This window comes from Rhinolophus ferrumequinum, chromosome X (genome assembly GCF_004115265.2).
Source record: "Rhinolophus ferrumequinum isolate MPI-CBG mRhiFer1 chromosome X, mRhiFer1_v1.p, whole genome shotgun sequence".
Lineage (NCBI taxonomy): Eukaryota > Metazoa > Chordata > Mammalia > Chiroptera > Rhinolophidae > Rhinolophus > Rhinolophus ferrumequinum.
The window spans coordinates 21,663,623-21,682,919 of NC_046284.1; the positions used below are offsets into that span (position 1 = coordinate 21,663,623).

Sequence of the window (19,297 nt, forward strand, 5' to 3'; positions counted from 1 at the left end):
GAAAACCCTAAAGACTCCATCAAAAAGCTATTAGAAACAATCAACGAATACAGTAAAGTTGCTGGCTACAAAATCAATGTACAAAAGTCCATTGCATTCCTATATACTAACAATGAAATCTCAGAAAAAGAAATTCAAAAAACAATTCCTTTTGCAATTGCAGAAAAAAGAATAAAATACCTAGGAATAAACTTAACCAAGGATGTGAAAGACCTATATGCTGAAAACTATATGACATTTTAAAAAGAAATTGAAGAAGACACAAAGAAATAGAAAGATATTCCGTGCTCATGGATTGGAAGAATCAACATAGTTAAAATGGCCATATTACCCAAAGCAATATACAGATTTAATGCAATCCCCTTCAAAATCCCAATGGCATTTTTTAAAGAAATAGAACAAAAAATCATCAGATTTGTTTGGAACCACAAAAGACACTGAATAGCCAAAGCAATTTTAAGAAAAAGGAACAATACTGGAGGTATCACACTCCCTGACTTTAGCTTGTACTACAGGGCAACAATAATCAAAACAGCATGGTACTGGCTGTAAAACAGACACATAGACCCATGGAATAGAATTGAGAACCCAGAAATAAAACCACATAAATATGGACAGATAATTTTTGACAAAGAAGCAAAAACCTGCAATGGAGAAGACAGCCTCTTCAATAAATGGTGCTGGGAGAATTGTAAAGCCATGTGCAAAAGAATGAAACTGGACTGCTATCTGTCACCATGTACCAAAATTAATTCAAGAACTCCCTGGACCTAAGTACAGCCTCATGTGTGTGAACTGCACGCCGCCGCCTCAGCCATGCACTGTGTCAGCGTCCCGCTCGCTACCATTGGGAACCAGCAGCAGCCGCTGCAGCTCTCGCCCCTGAAGGGGCTCAGCCTAGCCGATAAGGAGAACACGCCAACCGCTCTCAACCGCACCCGCGTGCTGGCCAGCAAGGCGGCCCAGAGGATCTTCCAGGAGGCGGCGGAGTCCGTGGAGCCGAAAACTAAGGTGTCTGCCCTCAGCGGGCAGGATGAACCACTACTGAGAGAAAACCCCCGCCGCTTTGTCGTCTTTCCTATCGAATACCATGATATCTGGCAGATGTATAAGAAAGCGGAGGCTTCCTTTTGGACAGCTGAGGAGGTGGATCTTTCCAAGGACATCCAGCATTGGGAAGCCCTGAAGCCTGACGAGAAATATTTTATATCTCACGTTCTGGCTTTCTTTGCAGCGAGTGATGGCATAGTAAATGAAAACCTGGTGGAGCGGTTTAGCCAAGAAGTTCAGATTACAGAAGCCCGCTGTTTCTATGGCTTCCAAATTGCCATGGAAAACATACATTCTGAGATGTATAGTCTCCTCATTGACACTTACATCAAAGATTCCAAGGAAAGGGAGTTTCTCTTCAATGCCATTGAGACGATGTCTTGTGTAAAGAGGAAGGCAGATTGGGCCTTGCGTTGGATTGGGGACGAAGAAGCTACCTATGGAGAACGTGTTGTAGCTTTTGCCGCAGTAGAAAGAATCTTCTTTTCTGGTTCTTTTGCATCAATATTCTGGTTGATATTGCTCAAGAAAGGAGGACTGATGCCTGGCCTCACATTTTCCAACGAACTTATTAGCAGAGATGAGGGTTTACATTGCGACTTTGCCTGCCTGATGTTCAAACACCTGCTACACAAACCTTCGGAGCAGAGAGTCAAAGAAATAATTGTCAATGCTGTTAGGATAGAACAGGAGTTCCTCACGGAGGCACTGCCGGTGAAGCTCATTGGGATGAACTGCGGTTTAATGAAGCAGTACATTGAATTCGTGGCGGACAGACTTATGCTGGAGCTGGGTTTTAGCAAGATTTTCAGAGTAGAAAACCCGTTTGACTTCATAGAGAATATTTCACTGGAAGGGAAGACTAACTTCTTTGAAAAGAGAGTAGGCGAGTATCAGAGAATGGGAGTGATGTCAAGTCCAACAGAGAATTCTTTTACCTTAGATGCTGACTTCTAAATGAACTGAAGGTGTGCTTTTTGCTGATTTCTCTTTCCTTTCTCATCAGAAAAAGCCCTCTCACTCAGTGTATCACCTGGCCAAATGCCATGAATTATCCATATGTTTGTTAATATTCATAGCAACTTAAAACTAGCTACCTCTGTGTTAATCCTATTTGTTACTAATGCTAGTCTCACCTAGCAGGAAGGTGCGTACAAAAGCTATGCTTAGAAAAGACCTTCTCCGTGTTTGGCTTTTGCAAGCAGGCTGGCTGGCTACCCACGGCATGACCATGGCTCTGAAGAGGTCTTGGCCTCAGTGTGGGGACTCAGGTGCCTCTGATTAGCAGGGCTAAACGTTCAGTGACTACCACAAGGTCATTATAAGGTGTCAGCCTCACAGCTTCAAAGCAGATTTTAATGTTTATTTACTTGTATAGACAACTGGCACTTTACACACAAATAAGCATAGTTTGTATTATCAATGGAAAGGCCCAATTCAAGCTAGTTTGGTTTAATACACCAAATGTAAAATACGAGGTGTGATCAAAAGGTACGATGAATGTTTAAATAAAAATTAAAAAATTGCAGTGGGGGACGCATTGCCATTGATCTCCCTCAAGGTAATCCCCTTTGCTTGGAATACACTTGTCCCATTGTTCTTGCCACTTTCTGAAGCAGTTCCGAAAGTCCTTTTGTGAGTGTCTTTATCTTTTTCTTAATTCTTTTTTTAAGGAGGGCACAGCTCACTCACAGTGGCCCATGCAGGGATCGAACCGGCAACCTTGGTGTTATCAGCACCATGTTCTAACCAACTGAGCTAACCGGTCACCCTCATGAGTGTCTTTAAGTTGCATTGTTGTGGCTGCCTCAATGCCCTGGATCAATAGAAAATGTTTTCCTTTCATGGTCATTTTGACTTTGAGGAAGAGCCAGAAGTCGCACGGGCCAGATACGGTGAATATGGTGGATGAGGATACACCGTAATGTTTTTATTTGACAGAAATTGCTGTACCTGAAGCGGTGTGTGACATGGAGTATTGTCATGAGGGAGGATGAAGTAAAGACACGAAAGAGGACTTCCGGAACTGCTTCGGAGAGTGGCAAGCACGATGGGATGTGTGTGTTTGAGGCGAGGGGGCATGTTTTGGGGGAGATTGATGGCAATGTGTCTTTTACTGTAATAAATTTTTTTTTATTTAAACATTCACCGTGTTTTTTGATGACACCCCGTATTCTATTGACCACTAATTGGAGCCAACTCAAAGTTGATCAGGTAACCAAAGTAAGATAACCTGTGTAATCTAACCATGTTAATTTATATTCTTTGTTTTCTTTAATGAAATGCCTGTTCGTCAACTTTATAAATTCAATCCTGTACGTACCTAAATATTAGCCTTTTGGTGCCACGTAAATGGGTTGTATTGTGTATTCTGTAGCCCAGGTTGAGTTTCATGGGATAAGAGATAAAGGGGAAGGAGCTCTTATCTTAAATCATTAGGAATTGAAGTGTGATCTGGGCTGAAAATTGGTAATCTGGGTGAGTGAGCATCAGTTTGTCATTTTATTTCTCAAAGTGTATTTTGCCCAAATGCAAGTTAGTATGAGAGATTCATGGCTGGGATCTAAGATAGTACTGGCAATTGGTTTTCAAATCATCCTTGAACAAAATGACCCAGCTGAGATTTTGCTCCTGGTTAAAGTGGTAAAACCAGGACTGGAATTGGCTCTCTGAAAATTGTTCTGAATTCAATTTGTGTGTGAACAGGTACCATGGACTTTTAGTCCATTTATGTTTACTAGCTGTGTTTTAAGTTGGAAAATATTTTTTTAATTTGTCTTTTTAGACTATATCTGTAGTTTATACTTTGAAATAATTACCCAGTCTTATCTTTCAGATCGTAACTGAGTATATATTGTTCAATGCAGTTACTTCTGGTGCTAATACCTAACTAACTCTGAGGGCCACCTGCTGATTTAGGAAAACAGTTTTGCATGAGTTTCTAATACATGTGCCATTCAGATATTTCAGAAGCAAGTGTAAACTAATAGACACATATATCAATCCTTTGGCCACATTTGTTAACACAGGTTGTGTGTTGGCTGACCACTGGCCTGTTCTATTGTCAGTTTTCTTCATTTATTGTGTCAATGGTCCAATGGTCCATTAAAAAACTGTAATATGCGAAAAAAAATTAATTCAAAATGGATCAAAGACTTAAGCATAAGACCTGAAATAATAAACTGCATAGAAGAAAACATAGGTACCAAGCTTATGGACCTTGGGTTCAAGAGCATTTTATGAATTTGACTCCAAAGGCAATGGAAGTAAAAGCTAAAATAAACGAATGAGACTATATCAAACTTAAAAGCTTCTGCACAGCGAAACCATCGACAAAATAAAGAGGCAACCAACTGAATGGGAGAAGATTTTTGCAAACAGTGCCTCTGCTCAGGGGCTAATATCCAAAATATACAAGGAACTCATGAAACTCAACAACAAAAAAACAAACAATCCAATTGAAAAATGGGCAGACAACCTGAAGAGACATTTCTCCAAAGAGGACATACAAATGGCAAATAAACATATGAAAAAATGCTCAACATCACTAATTATGAGAGAAATGCAAATAAAAACACAATGAGATATCACCTCACCCCAGTTATAATGGCTATCATCAACAAGACAAATAGTAACAAGTGTTGGAGAAGTTGTGGAGAAAAAGGAACCTTCATACACTGTTGGTGGGAATGCAGACTGGTGCAGCCATTATGGAAGGCAGTGTGGAAGTTCCTCAAAAAATTACGAATAGAATTACCATATGACCCAGCAATCCCTCTCCTGAGTATCTCCCCAAAAAATCTGAAAACATTTATCCATAAAGACAAGTGTGCTCCAATGTTCATTGAAGCTTTATTTACGGTGACCAAGACATGGAAACAACCAAAATGTCCTTTGAGAGATGAATGGATAAAGAAGTTGTGGTATATATACACAGTGGAATACCATTTGGTGGTAAGGAAAGATGAAATAGAACCATTTGTGACAACATGGATGGATCTTGAGAGTATAATGTTAAGCGAAATAAGTCAGACAGAAAAAGCAGAGAACCATGTGGTTTTGCTGATATGTGGTATATAAACCAAAAACAACACAAGAACAAGACAAACAAATGAGAAACAAAAACTCACAGTCACAGAGAATATTTTTGTGGTTACCAGTAAGTAAGGGGGGGTGGGGAGTAATAGATGAGGGTAATGGGGATCAAATATATGGTGATGGAAGGAGAATTGAATCTGGGTGGTGATACACAATGGAATTTATAGATGATGTGGTACAGAATTGTTCACCTGAAATCTATGTAACTTTACTAAAAATTGTCACCCCAATAAAATTTAATTTTAAAAAAATGGGGTGGAGTTCTTACAGAGTTACAACACAGAGGAACTTTGAAAACATTATGGTAAGTGAAGGAATCCAGAAACAAAAGGACAAATAATGCATGATTTCACTTATATATAATATCCAGTAGAGGCAAATCTATACAGACAGAAAGTAAAATAGTGTTTGCCAGAGGCTGGGAGGAAGTAGAGAATGGGAGTGATCACATGGGTATAGGGTTTCTTTTTGAGAAAATAAAAATGTTTTGGAATTAGGAAGTGCTGATGGTTGTACAGCCTTGTACATATACTAGAAAACATTGACTCGAAAGCATATATAAAAAAAAAAATTTGTACATGGATTTTCATAGCACCATTATTCATAATTGCCCAAAACTGGAAACAACTAAAATGTCCATCGAATAATGAATGAACAAAAAGTAATATATCTGTACAATGGAATATTATTCATTAATAGAACTATAAAACACCGATAAAAGAAATTAAAGCAGGGATTTCTAGTCAAAATGGCAGGGTAGGTAAATGAGGTGCTTGTATCCTCTCACAACCACATCAGAATTACCACTAAACTACAGAACAACCATCAGTGAGACTCTCCTGAAGTCTAGCTGAACAGAAGTCCTACAACCACGGATATCCAGAAGAAGACATGTTCGACTGGTAGGAGGGTCAGACACAGGGTGGACTGGCCCCACACCCACGTATGGCATTTAAAATCAGGAGGGATATCTCAGCTGTAGAGGTTCCCCTGAGGAATGAGGGGTCCCAGCCCCACACAAGGCTCCCCAGCCCAGGGTTTCAGTGCCAGGAAGAGAAGTCCCCAAGACTTCTCACTGTGAAAACCAGCAGAGATTGTGGCTCAGTGAGATGAGGGTGGCTGCAGTCCTAGGTGATACTCTTAAAGGGCCTGTGCCTGGACTTACTTGCTGATGGACTCACACACTCTGAGCTCCAGCACTGGGACAACAGCTTGAAAGGAACCAGGGCACACTGGGACGAACTGAATTGTCTGGCTTCAAGATGAGGGCTGCAGGGGCATCTTTCTCTGAGACAAAAGTGCTGGCAGAAGCCATTGTTCTTTTGTTGAACCCTCCCCCTTCCCAGCAAGCAGACTTAAGGGGGCGTCATATCTGAGTTTCTATCAACCTAGCTAACACCTTTCACTCCACCTTGGTAATCCCCTGAGACCCCACTCCACCCAACTTGCGGGCCCACTCAAACTACTTCCAGTGGCTTTTCCATACAAATGGCCTGTCTTGGCTCATGCTGCGGCATTTCCTAAAATATCACAAAGGTCCATAAACCCTGAACAAGCAGCATCTGACCTCAGCGTACCCCATACCTCTTGCTGAGCAGCCCCAAGCCTGCCACTAGTGACAGATGGCTTCAGTTCCCAGCTAAGCCTCTCCAAGGCACCTCCAAGCCCAGGGCAGTTGGTAGACATCTGTGGATTGCTTTGTAGCTCATTCCAGGTGGCCCCAAGGAGGGCAGAGTCTGAAGTTGAACTTGGCCTGTGGCTGGGTCACTTCTAGGATGTTCCCAGTGGCCGACTTTAGACTGAGCAGGAGCATCACCAGCTGTCTCCAGAGATGACACACCCACAGGGCAGAATGGGAAGGCACCAGAGCCCTGCTAAAGCAAATTCTGCTTTGTGGAGTCAACCAATGCCCAACAGCTCAAACGCTGTGGGCACAGCCAGTCCTCACAACCAATTACCCAGGTGTCAATCCCTTCCACTGATGTGCAAACATCAACCAAGGCTCAACTACAAGAGTAGAGCACACACAACCCACACAAGGGACACAGCTGGAACACTCGACTCAGGTGACCAGGGAAACGCGACACTAGGTTACACAGGACACCTACTACATAAGGCCATTGTATCAAGACTGGGAGACATATCAACTCTACCTAAAACATAGAAACAAACACACAGAGGCAGCCAAAATGAGGAGAAAAAAATAGGTCCCAAATGAAAGAAGAGAAAAAAATTACAGAAAAAAGAACTAAAATTAGTGGAGGCAAGCAATCTACCAGATGCAAAGTTCAAAACACCGGCTATAAAGATGTTCACTGATTTTAGTGAGAATTTCAACAAACAGAAAGTAAACATAAAAATGGACATAGAAAACATAAAAAAGAACCAGTCAGAAATGAAGACTACAATAACTGAAATGAGGAATACATTAAAGGGAATCAACAGTAGATTAAAGGAAGGAGAGGACTAAATCAGCGATTTGGAAGATAAGGTAGCATAAAACACCCAATCAGAACAGCAAAGAGAAAAAAGAATCCCCCGCCTCAAAATAAGGATACTTTAAGTGGTCTCCAGAACAAAATCAAGCTACCAACATTTGCATTATAAGAGTACCAGAAGGAGAACAGAGAGCACAAGGAATTGAAAACCTATTTGAAGAAATGTTGACAGAAAACTTCCCTAACCTGGAGAAGAAAATAGACATGCAAGTGCAGGAAGCAGAGAGTCCCAAACAAGATGAACCTAAAGAGGCCCATAGCAAGAAACATCATAATTAAAATGCCAAAGGTTAAGGACAAAGAGAGAATCTTAAAAGCAACAAGAGAAAAGTAATTAGTGACCTACAAAGGAGCTCCCATATGACTTCCAGCTGATTTCTCAAGAGAACCTTTGCAGGCCAGAAGGGATTGGCACAAAATATTCAAAGTGATGAAAAGCAAGGACCTACAACCAAGATTACTCTACCCGGCAAAGCTATCATTTAGACTTGGACAGATAAAGAGCTTCCCAGACAAGAAAAAGCTAAAGGAGTTCATTACCACCAAACCAGTATTACAAGAAATGTTAGAAGGACTTTTTTAAGAAGACAAAGAAAATAAAAAAGATCAAAAATATGTATAACAAAATGGCAATAACTACATATCTATCAACAATTACTTTTAATGTAAATGGATTAAATGCTCCAATCAAAAGACATTTGTGACTGAATGGATAAAAAAAAAAGACCTTTGGATATGCTGCCTACAAGAGATTTACTTCAGATCGAAGGACATACACAATCTGAAAGTAAAGGGATGGAAAAAGATGTTTCGTGAAAATGGAATAGGAAAAAAAAAAAAAAAAAGCTTGGGTAGCAATTCTTATATCAGATAAAATAGACTTTAAAAAAAAGACTATAACAAGAGACAAAAAAGAACCAAGTAATCCCACTACTGGGTATTTATCTGAAGAAATCCAAAACACTACTTCAAAGAAACATGTGTATCTATGTGTTCATTCCAGCATTATTTATAATAGCCAAGATAAGGAGGCAACCTGGATGTCCATCAGTGGATGAATGGATAAAGACGAGGTGGTCGGGGCAGATGGGTAGCTCAGTTGGTTAGAACACTGGCTCTGGGCAACCGGGCTGCCGGTTTGATTCCCACATGGGTCAGTGAGCTGCGCCCTCTGGAACTAGAATAAAGTCAATGAGCTGCTGCTGAGCTCCTGGGTGGCCAGATGGCTCAGCTGGTTGGAGTGCGTGCTCTCAACCACAAGGTTGCTGATTCGACTCCGGCAAGGGATGGTGGACTGCACCCCCTGCAACTAACAACGGCGACTGGACCTGGAGCTGAGCTGCGCCATCCACAACTAAGATTGAAAGGACAACAACTTGACTTGGATGGAGCTGATGAGAGTCCTGGGAAATACACACCACTGTTCCCCAACAACAACAAAAAAGTCCTGGAAATACATACTGTTCCCCAATAAAGTCCTGTTAAAAAAAAAAAAAAGAGGTGGTACATATATAGAGTGGAGTGTTGCTCAACCATGACAAAGAATGAGATCTTGCCATCTGCAATAAGATGGATGGTTCTAGAGGGCATTTTGTTGAGTGGAATAAGTCAGACAGAGAAAGACTAATGCCATATGATTTCATTTGCATGTGCAATCTAAAGAACAAAGTAAATGAACAAACAAAAGAGAAACAGACTCACATATGCATAGAATATTTTGATGGTTGCCAGCTGGGTGGGAGATTGGGGTCGGGTGAAAAAGAGGAAGGGATTAAAAAGTATAAATTGGTAGTTACAAAATAGTCATGGGGATGTAAAATAGAGCATAGGGAATACAGTCAGTAATATTGTAATAAGTGTGTATTATGTCAGATGGGCACTACATTTATTGTAAGTGATATAAACGTCTAATCACTATGCTGTACACCTGAAACTAATATATATTTTATGTGAACTGGAATTTAAAAATAAATTATTAAAAAAACAAAATTAAAGCAGACACAAAAAAATGGAAAGGTATCCCATGACCATGGATCAGAAAATTGAAAAAAAAAAAAAAAAGATATACAAGGAAAAAAAAAAATGTCCATACTAAATAAAGTGATCTCCAGATTCAGTGCAATCCCTATCAGAATCCCAATGTTTGTTGTTGTTTTTTGTTGTTGTTGTTGTTTACAAATATAGAAAAAAACAATCCTAAAATTCATATGGAGGGCCAGCCCGGTGGCTCAGGTGGTTGGAGCTCTGTGCTCCTAACGCCAAAGGCTGCCAGTTCGATACCCACATGGGCCCGTGGGCTCTCAACCACAAGGTTGCCAGTTCAATTCCTCGAGTCCCGCAAGGGATCATGGGCTCCACCCCCTGCAACTAAGATTGAATATGGCACCTTGAGCTGAGCTGCCGCTGAGCTCCCGGATGGCTCAGTTGGTTGGAACGTGTCCTCTCAACCACAACGTTGCCGGTTCAACTCCCACAAGGGATGGTGGGCTGCGCCGCCTGCAACTAACAACAGCACTGGACCTGGAGCTGAGCTTCACCCTCCACAACCAAGATTGAAAGGACAACAACTTGACTTGGAAAAAGTCCTGGAAGTACACACTGTTCCCCAATAAAGTCCTGTTTCCCTTCCCCAATAAAATCTTAAAACAAACAAACAAACAAAAAAGTGGAAACCGTCCAAATGTCCATCAATGGATGAATGGATAAACATTGGAATATTATTCAGCAACAGAAAGGAATGAAGTGCTGATACATGCGACAACATGGATGAACCTCAAAAAAAAAAAATCTTATGGAACCACAAAAGACCCCAAATAACTAAAGCAATTTTGAGCAAGAATGAAGCTATAGTGTTACACTTTCTGATTTTAAAATATATTACAAAGCTATAGTAATCAAAACAGTATGGTAGTGACATAAAACAGACATATAGACCAACGGAACATACTAGAAAGCCTAGAAATAAATCCATGCATACGAGGTCAGACAATTAAGTTCGAGAACTCATCCTAGAAAAAGTGTTACATACCTCATTGCTGAATGTCACTATGGTCACCTTTGAAGTACTCCCCTTGGGAAGCTATGCACTGACACCAGTGCTTAGTCCACCCTTCAAAGCAATTTTGGAACTCTTTTTCTGGAGTAGCCATCAGAACTGTCATCATATTACCCTTGATGTCCTGAATGTCATAAAAATGTCTTCTTTTCAATATTCCCTCTACTTTCGGGTAAAGAAAGAAGTCATTGGGGGCCAGATCAGGTGAGCAAGGAAGGTGTTCCAACACAGTTATTTGTTTACTGGCTAAAAACTACCTCACAGACAGTGCTGTGTGAGCTGGTGCATTGTCGTGATGCAAGAGCCATGAACTGTTGGTGAAAATTTCAGGTCTTCTAACTTTTTCACGCAGTCTTTTCAGCACTTCCAAGTAGTAAACGTGGTTAAATGTTTGTCCAGTTGGTACAAATTCATAATGAATAATCCCTCTGATATTAAAAAATGTTAGCAACATCACTGCAAGAAGTTCGTGAACTTAATTGTCAGACCTCATATACAGTCAACTAATTGTCACCAAGACTCTCAAGATTGTTCAACAGGAAAGGACAGTCTCTTCAACAAATAGTTCTAAGAAAACTGGATATCCACATGCAAAAGAAGGCAATAGGTCCCTTATCTTACACAATACACAAAAATCAACTAAAAATGGGTTAAAGTCTTAAATATGACCTGAAAGTGTAGAGAAAATAGGGGAAAACCTTCTTTAAACTGGTCTTGGCAATGATCTCTTGGCTGTGACACCAAAACCACAGCCAAGAAAAGCACAAATAGAAAAGTGAAACTATGTAAAACTAAAAATATCTGTACAACAAAGGAAACAATCAATAAAATAAAAGACAACCTATGGATTTGGAGAAAAATATTTGCAGGCTGTATATTTGATAAAGGGTTAATATCTAAAATGTATAAGGACTGCCTGGAACTGAAAAGAAACAAACAAATAACCCAATTTAAAAAATGCAAAAAAGCCCTGAAAAGACTTTTTTCCCCCAAAGAAGACATACAAATGGCCAACAGGTATATGAAAAAGTGATTAACATCACTAATCATCAGGGAAATGCAAATCAAAACCACAATGAGACATTACCTCACATCTGCTAGGATAGCTATTATCAGAAAAATACACACAAAAGATAACAAGTGCTGGTGAGGATGTGAAAAAAAGGGAACTCTCGTACACTGTTGGTAGGAATGTAAATTCATACAGCCATTATGGAAAACAATATGGAGGTTACTCAAAAAATTAAAAATAGAACTACCATATGATCCAGCTGTGCCACTTCTATATATATATCCAAAAGAATTAAAATCAAGATGAAGAGATATCCACACTCTCATGTTTATTGCAACATTATTCATAATAGCCAAGACATGTAAGCTACCTAAATGTCCATATATATGGATAAATTGATAAACAAAATGTGATATATGCATCCAATGGAATATTGTTCAGCCTTAGAAAGAAATGAAATCTTGTCACATGGTACAACATAGATGAACTTTGAAGTAAAATAAGCCAGTTACAAAATGACAAACAAATACTGTGTGTTTCCATCTATATGAAGTATCTAAAGTAGTCTAAATCTACTATCTAAAGTAGTCAAATTCATAAAAACAGAAAGTAGAGTGGTTGTTGCCAGGGGCTGAGGGAACGAGGCAAATGGGGAGGTGCTGTCAAATGGGTATAGAGTTTCAGTTTTGCAAGATGAAAAAGTTCTGGAGATTAAGTAGTGCACAACAACATAAATATACTTAACACTACTGAACAGTGTACTTAGAGAAGGTTAAAATGGTAAATTTTATGGGTTTTTTTGCCATATTAAAATTGTTTTTTAAATGAAAGAAAAGATGGAGGTGCTACTATACACCACAGGCAGCACATTCAAGGACTTAATTAGCCATCCAAGAGCTGATATAGATTCATATTGTAAATAAGTTTTAAGTACAATTGTAAGTAATAGCATTAAAATGGACTTTTTACAGAATTTGGAATGTTTTAGTGACACGGCTGATCTTTAAAAACATCACTAAATAGGGGATCATTAGGCTATCAAAAAACCTAGCTTTTGGTACATGGGAAGGAGAGACTTCTGGTCTGGACGGACCACAGCTCTGATAGACAGAGACTATTATTATGTTCCAATAGATAGCCAATAGACATATGAAAGGATGCTCAACATCGCTAATTATTATAGAAATGCAAATAAAAACCACAATGAGATATCACCTCACACCAGTTAGAATGGCTATCATCAACAAGACAAATAATAACAATTGTTGGAGAGGCTGTGGAGAAAATGAACCCTCATATAGTGTTGGTGGGAATGCAGATTGGTACAGCCACTATGGAAGGCAGTGCGGCAATTCATCAAAAAATTACGAATAGAATTACCATATGACGCAGCATTCCCACTCCTAGGTATCTACCCAAAAAAATCTGAAAACATTTATCTGTAAAGATATATGGGCTCTGATGTTCATTGCAGCTTTATTTATGGTGGCCAAGACATGGAAACAAACAAAGTGTCCTTCAATAGATGAATGGATAAAGAAGATGTGGTATATATACACAATGGAATACTATTCTGCCATAAGAAAAGATGAAATAGTACCATTTGCGACAACATGGATGGAACTTGAGATTATAATGTTAAGCGAATAAGTCAGATAGAAAAAGTAGGGAACCATATGATTTTACTGATATGTGGTATATAAAACTGAAAACAACAAAGGAAAAAGACAAACAAATGAAGAAACAAAAACTCATAGACACAGACAATAGTTCAGTGGTTACCAGAGGATGTGGGGGAGAGGAGGTTGTAGATTAGGGTAATAGGGATAAAATATATGGTGATGGAAGGAGAACTGACTCTGGGTGGTGAACACACAATGGGATTTATAGATGATGTAATACAGAATTGTACACCTGAAATCTATGTAATTTTACTAACCATTGTCACCCCAGTCAAGTTTAATTTTTCAAAAGTCTACAATGTGTCTATTTCATTATTCAATTGCCTAAATAGTATTGCTTTAATGTAAGTTTGTTGAAGCAAAGTGATAGCGTACAGAGCTTTGTAACACAACCAAACCCAAACAGTGCTGTATATTTAAGAATATGAAAGGACCCTCAATCATTATTTCATAGTTCTATATTTTCATGGCAGATGTTGACATTTTACCATTGTTACAGAATCAAATGTCAAGTTATTCCTATTCAGAATTTTCCATTTACATTTTCTAAGAATTCCATCTGCAGCTGTATTTATAAATGAACTCTGCTTGCAAAAGCCCAGCATTTCTAAGCAGGTTTGTAAATAGGTTTGAAGGAGTACGTGCAAACACCCGAGACCTGCCTGGGTTAATTAATTCTCTTTTCAGGCATTAGAACCTACACAAGTAGGCCAGCTGGAGGTGAATGCTTTCTTTGAAAGTGATAATTATATGCCGTACCTATTGTTTGCTTTTCCACATCTCCCCCAGTCAGATACCCCAGAATTCATAAACTAAGTATCTGGAGAGGTGTTTTTGTCCTCCTGGGAAACTGAACATGTAAATGAGCTGAGATAATAATTGTGGGTATTACAGGTAGTTTGGAGGTCTGGATGATGCATACAAATAACTGCAAAGAGGGGACTGTGGGCTTCTGCTAAATATAGCATATAGAAACTGCTATGGCATTGTGAATTGGTAATTATGCTTCAATTCACATTGTCTTTTTTGTTACTTCTGAGATGCTATTCCGTCGGTTTTCACACTATGCCCTTTCTTTCCAGCAGAGTACTAGGGTAAGTAGCTCTCTGCACCACCTTGTGTGTGTCAAAGGGCAGGAGCAGCTCTTTCCCATTCCTAGGGGAGAGCCCTGCCTGGCACCAGCAGGGGGCGGATAGGGAGGATTGGGACTCAGCTGGGAGTCCCCCTCACAACTGCCCTTTACTTCTCCCAAGCCGACCTCACCCAGGCAGTTTGTTAAACGAACCAAACTTTTCATTCTTCTTTCCTGTTTGGGATTCAGATATGCCTGCAGATCCTCAGAGGAACTGGCCAGACCTGCTTCTTGAAGCGGTGTGAGGCTAGGAGGAAAGTTCTTATGTCCCAGGCTGCTTATCAGGATGTTTGTGTGGACTATGATGTGAATCTAAATCTACTCCCACTTGTCTTTTCTTTATAGATGATTAGAAAACGACCTGTAAAGACTCCAAGTTTCACGTGTTTCTCCTGCCATGCCTAAAATCATGTTCTCCACCATTGCAATAGTGGAGCTTTATAAAGTTAGATTGCAGTTCTTTGATGTTTTCACTTTTACAGCTTTATCTACACCCAAGGGAAAGCCTATATGGGGAACAGGTCAAGAATGACCTTTGTTTCCAAGGGTACCAGAGGGTGGTTGTCTGGTAGCCCTGTCATGCAGGGTCTCTGGTCCCGTTCCCCGCACAAGAATGAACACAGGATATGGCGAGGCCAAAAAGGAACAGCAATGGAACCATGGATAGGGGGTTCATACCACTATTGTCTTGCTGGCAGCTGGGTTGGGGATACAGGACGAAGGAGCCACAGGATGCACAATCCGCCGTCCACTTCTTTGCCAAACCAACCAACCAACCAACCAACCAACCAACCAACCAACCAACCCCTTGCTAACTGCAATCTGCGCTTGCTAGCTTAGCCACAGCAGTTATATCAGTGGCCAATGGCTAACTGGTTACAGCTGATGGCCAACTAGTCAGAGCTGATGGCCATCTACTACCCGACCCAGCACCCCTCCACATGAGATCGAGAGCCTTGAAACTGCTCTCTGGGAATCTGTCCCCACAAGCCCTTAATTGAGACAGGTTTACAGCGTTCTCCACAGTAAAAGCGGCAGGGACAAAGGAGCAGGTAACTTTGCTGACCCCTTCATAGTAGCTTCTGCTTCACAGATCACTGCTGCTCTGTGCCTCAGGCTGATGGATATTTCCTCTCTCATTTTTCCAGCACTACTGTTTTAGGGCCTCTATAGATGTAAGGAGCTCCTGGTGCCAAATGTCTTCTCCTCGTCTTGCCATTCAGGAAGAAAGTGTATGGTGGTTCATAAATGAAATAGGTCAACAAAGGCTCCAGACTCGTTAGGATGGAAGTTACTCCAAAGGGAGAAAGACTGGGAGGCCTCTGGTGTTAGTCCACGATGTGGCAGATAGGGTAAAAGTAGAGGGGCCCTATTCCCACTAGCTCCTTCTTCATGGGCCTCTTACCCTGTGTGTTTCCCATCCTATCACTCCATGACAAAACTAGAGGCCTGGTGTTCCCTTCTCCTTTTATTTTTTTCTGGTTACATGCAACGCAAATCTATAGAAAACGGAATTATGGATGACTGAATCTTGCCTTAATTGGTAAAATGAAAGGTTCTCAGAAAAAGATTTTTGGGGACAGATACCCAAAGAGTGATGCTACCTACCGAGTTTCCCCGAAAATAAGACCTAGCCGACAATCATCTCTAACGCGTCTTTATATTATATTATACCTGGTCTTATAGTAAAATAGGACTGGGTCTTATATTAATTGTTGCTCCAAAAGACGCATTAGTGCTGATTGTCTGACTAGGTCTTATTTTCGGGGAAACACAGGTATCTTTGCTGGATATATTATTCTTGGCTCATAATTTCTCTCTTTCAATAGTTTGAATATTTGGTTCCACTCCCTCTTGGGTTGTAGAGTTTCTGCTAGAAAATCGGATGATATTCTAATGGGCTTTCTTTGTAGGTTACCGTTTTCTTTTCCCTGGCTGCCTTGAGGATTCTTTCTTTGTCATTGATTTTAGAGAGCTGCAAACAATGTTCCTCAGAAAAGGCCTGTTGGGGTTGAGGTAATTAGGTGTTCTATTTGCCTTTTGGATTCGAGGATCAAGATCTTTCCACAAGTTTGGGAAGTTCTCATCGACTGTTTGAATATACTCTCTGTTCCCTTCTCTCTTTCTTCTCCTTCTGGTATGCACATTATTCTTATATTGCTCTTTCTGATGGAGTCAGAAAGTTCTTATAGAGTTCTTTCATTTCTTTTAAGACTCAAGTCTCTTTCTTGTTCCATCCATGTCATTTCCAGATTTTATCTTCGATGTCACTGATTCTTTCCTCCATCTGGTCAACTGTAGTACCTAAGCTGGCTATTTCATTCTTCATTTCTTTTATTGAGTTCTTAATCTCCAGAAAATCTGTTTGGTTCTTTTTTTAAAATTTGAATCTCTTTCGTAAAATGTTCATTTTGTTCTTTGATTGTGTTTCTCCGTTCATCAAACTGCCTTTCTGTGTCTTCTTGCATCTTGTTTATTTTTTTCAGAACTGAAATCTTGAATTCTCTGTTATTTAAGTCACATATTTCCATATATTTAAGTTTATTTTCTGGAGACTTTTCATTTTCTTTCTGAGTTGTCTTGTTGCCTTGGTTTTTCATAGCCATTAATGATTTATTATTTCTCTTCCTAGACATCTACGGTAGTGGGTTCTGCAACAGGTTGATAGAAAGAGGTCTTTCTTTTGTTTTCCAGTACGTGTTGGTAGAATGTTTTATTTTCCCTCTGAATGCAGCCTTTTTATCTCTCTCACACCGTAGTGTTATGTTTTCTCTGCACTGCTCTGGATTTCACACAATGTGGGGAGTCCCTGGAAGTTGGGCATCTCCTCTGTGATCAGTTGGCCTTGGTCATGCAGCACCACTTCTGTGGGGGGATGTGGAGAGCTACTGAGGATCCAAAGCTCTTCCTGCCCCAGATTCAGAGCCTCTGTATTTCAGCAGTTCTGTTTACTCCTGCAGGGATCCGCCCAGAAAGGTGGGGAGAGGGGCAGGGTGGGTTGTGAGAGGTGGGTCAGAGCAATGGTGGCAACCACCACCACAGCCCGTCCTGCTTCCACAGCTCTATCCCCTTTACCAGAACTAGTTGGGCTGTGAGTCTGTGTCTGTGGACCACAGTTCTCAGAACTGCAAATATTCTGTTCTTTGGAGCTGACACTGCTATTGTTCCACTTCTAGCACCGGGCAGGTGGGGGCGGGGCGAGCTCTGGGAGGGTAAGGTGGAGGCGGCTAGTCTCAGTGTCTAAGGCTTCTTTTCTCTTCTCGGCAGTGAGGGTTTAAACCATCGTTTTCAGCCTTCTTCCCTCAGTCTTTGCTCCAAGGTCTCTGCCGTGAGCGTTGGGTTCAGCCATGTTATATGCTGTCCCCTCAGCCCTGTGGGCCATTACTGGAGCCCTAGCAGTCCAAGTTCTTCCCTCTCCCGCAGCTGTGGTAGTTCCTGGATGCAGTGAGCTCAGAGCACCAAGCCAGGTCTCTGTCTTGTGCCCTTGCGGCCCCGTCTTCACACTACTCCCTTCCCTCCTCCCTGGCTCACAGGATCCGCCCACCTTTAGGTGAATTCAGTAGTGGGCCTCTTTGTCTTGCCTGTCTGCTGTGCAGGGAGTCCTTTGTGGAGCTATAGTTGTTGAATTTGTTGTAAATTCCAGGGGAGATTTCCAGAGGCTCACCTCACCCCGCAATTTTTATGACATCTGTTATCGGTATATATTGAGTATTACAATTTTAATACAGTTCTTTCCTGTATTTGCCTGTATCCAGGCACCCTCTGTATACATATAGTATTATATATGTATATAATATTATATACCGTGTTTCCCTGAAAATCAGACCTAGCTGGACAATCAGCTCTAATACGTCTTTTGGAGCCTAAATTAAGACCGGATCTTATATTGTATAAGGCCCGGTCTTATATTATAGTAAAATAAGACTAGGTCTTTTATTAATTTTTGTTCCAAATGATGCATTAGAGCTGATTGTCCGGCGAGATCTTATTTTGGGGGAAACATGGTATATATATACATATTGTATTATATATACATATCGTATAACATATATATATAGTATATTTTATATATATATATGCACATATAGTATTATATATACATATAGCCTTATATATATGCATGTAGTATTAAAAATACATATAGTATTATATATATATGTATATATATATATATATATATATATACATATATATATATATATTATAACACATCTATGGATGTAGCCATTCACTTTAAGGAGCCTGAGGACTAAAGAGGGATTTTCAGAGACAGTGTCTGTATATATAAGGTACCCACTGAGTCACAGTACAGCTTAGAAGGATAGAAATACAGCTTATTCTGGATGTTTCACACGAGGTTCTCCTTCACCGGTTTACCTACTTTGTGCCAAAAACCTTTGTTGATCTCACCCCATTTACATCCCTTTTAAAACTTTACTTGCCTTTGCCCCTTCCCTAAAATGCTGGGTTAGTGCTTTTGGTGTTTTTTTCCCTCTAAAATAAATGTACTTTCTCCCCCCAGCCTGCAGTATTCATATGCTGCCCTACATTTTGAAGAGAAAGGAAAACATTTTGTTGTGTTCCCTTTCTTCCTTCCTTCTCTGCCTTCCTTCTCTTGTCTTCAGGCTTGGGAGGTTGTCTCAGTCCCTAGAACAACAGGCTATGGCTTAGACTTAGGCTGTGAGGAGTACCATGAGGGAATCACACTGGGATAAGACAGGACCAGAGACAACCAGGAAGTAGGTAACACTTGGAAGCTTTTGATGTAAA

The 19,297-nt window shown here is 40.4% G+C and overlaps 1 protein-coding gene across 1 annotated transcript; it reads left to right on the forward strand.

The window, feature by feature from the left end:
- Nucleotides 1–775: 775 nt before the first annotated feature.
- On the forward strand, nucleotides 776–4,170 carry LOC117023873 (ribonucleoside-diphosphate reductase subunit M2-like). The gene is made up of 2 exons (XM_033109100.1): nucleotides 776–2,018; nucleotides 2,992–4,170. The coding sequence occupies exon 1, from the start codon at nucleotides 817–819 to the stop codon at nucleotides 2,005–2,007; it is 1,191 nt and encodes a 396-aa protein (XP_032964991.1). The 5' UTR covers nucleotides 776–816; the 3' UTR covers nucleotides 2,008–2,018; nucleotides 2,992–4,170.
- The last annotated feature ends 15,127 nt before the right edge of the window (nucleotides 4,171–19,297 follow it).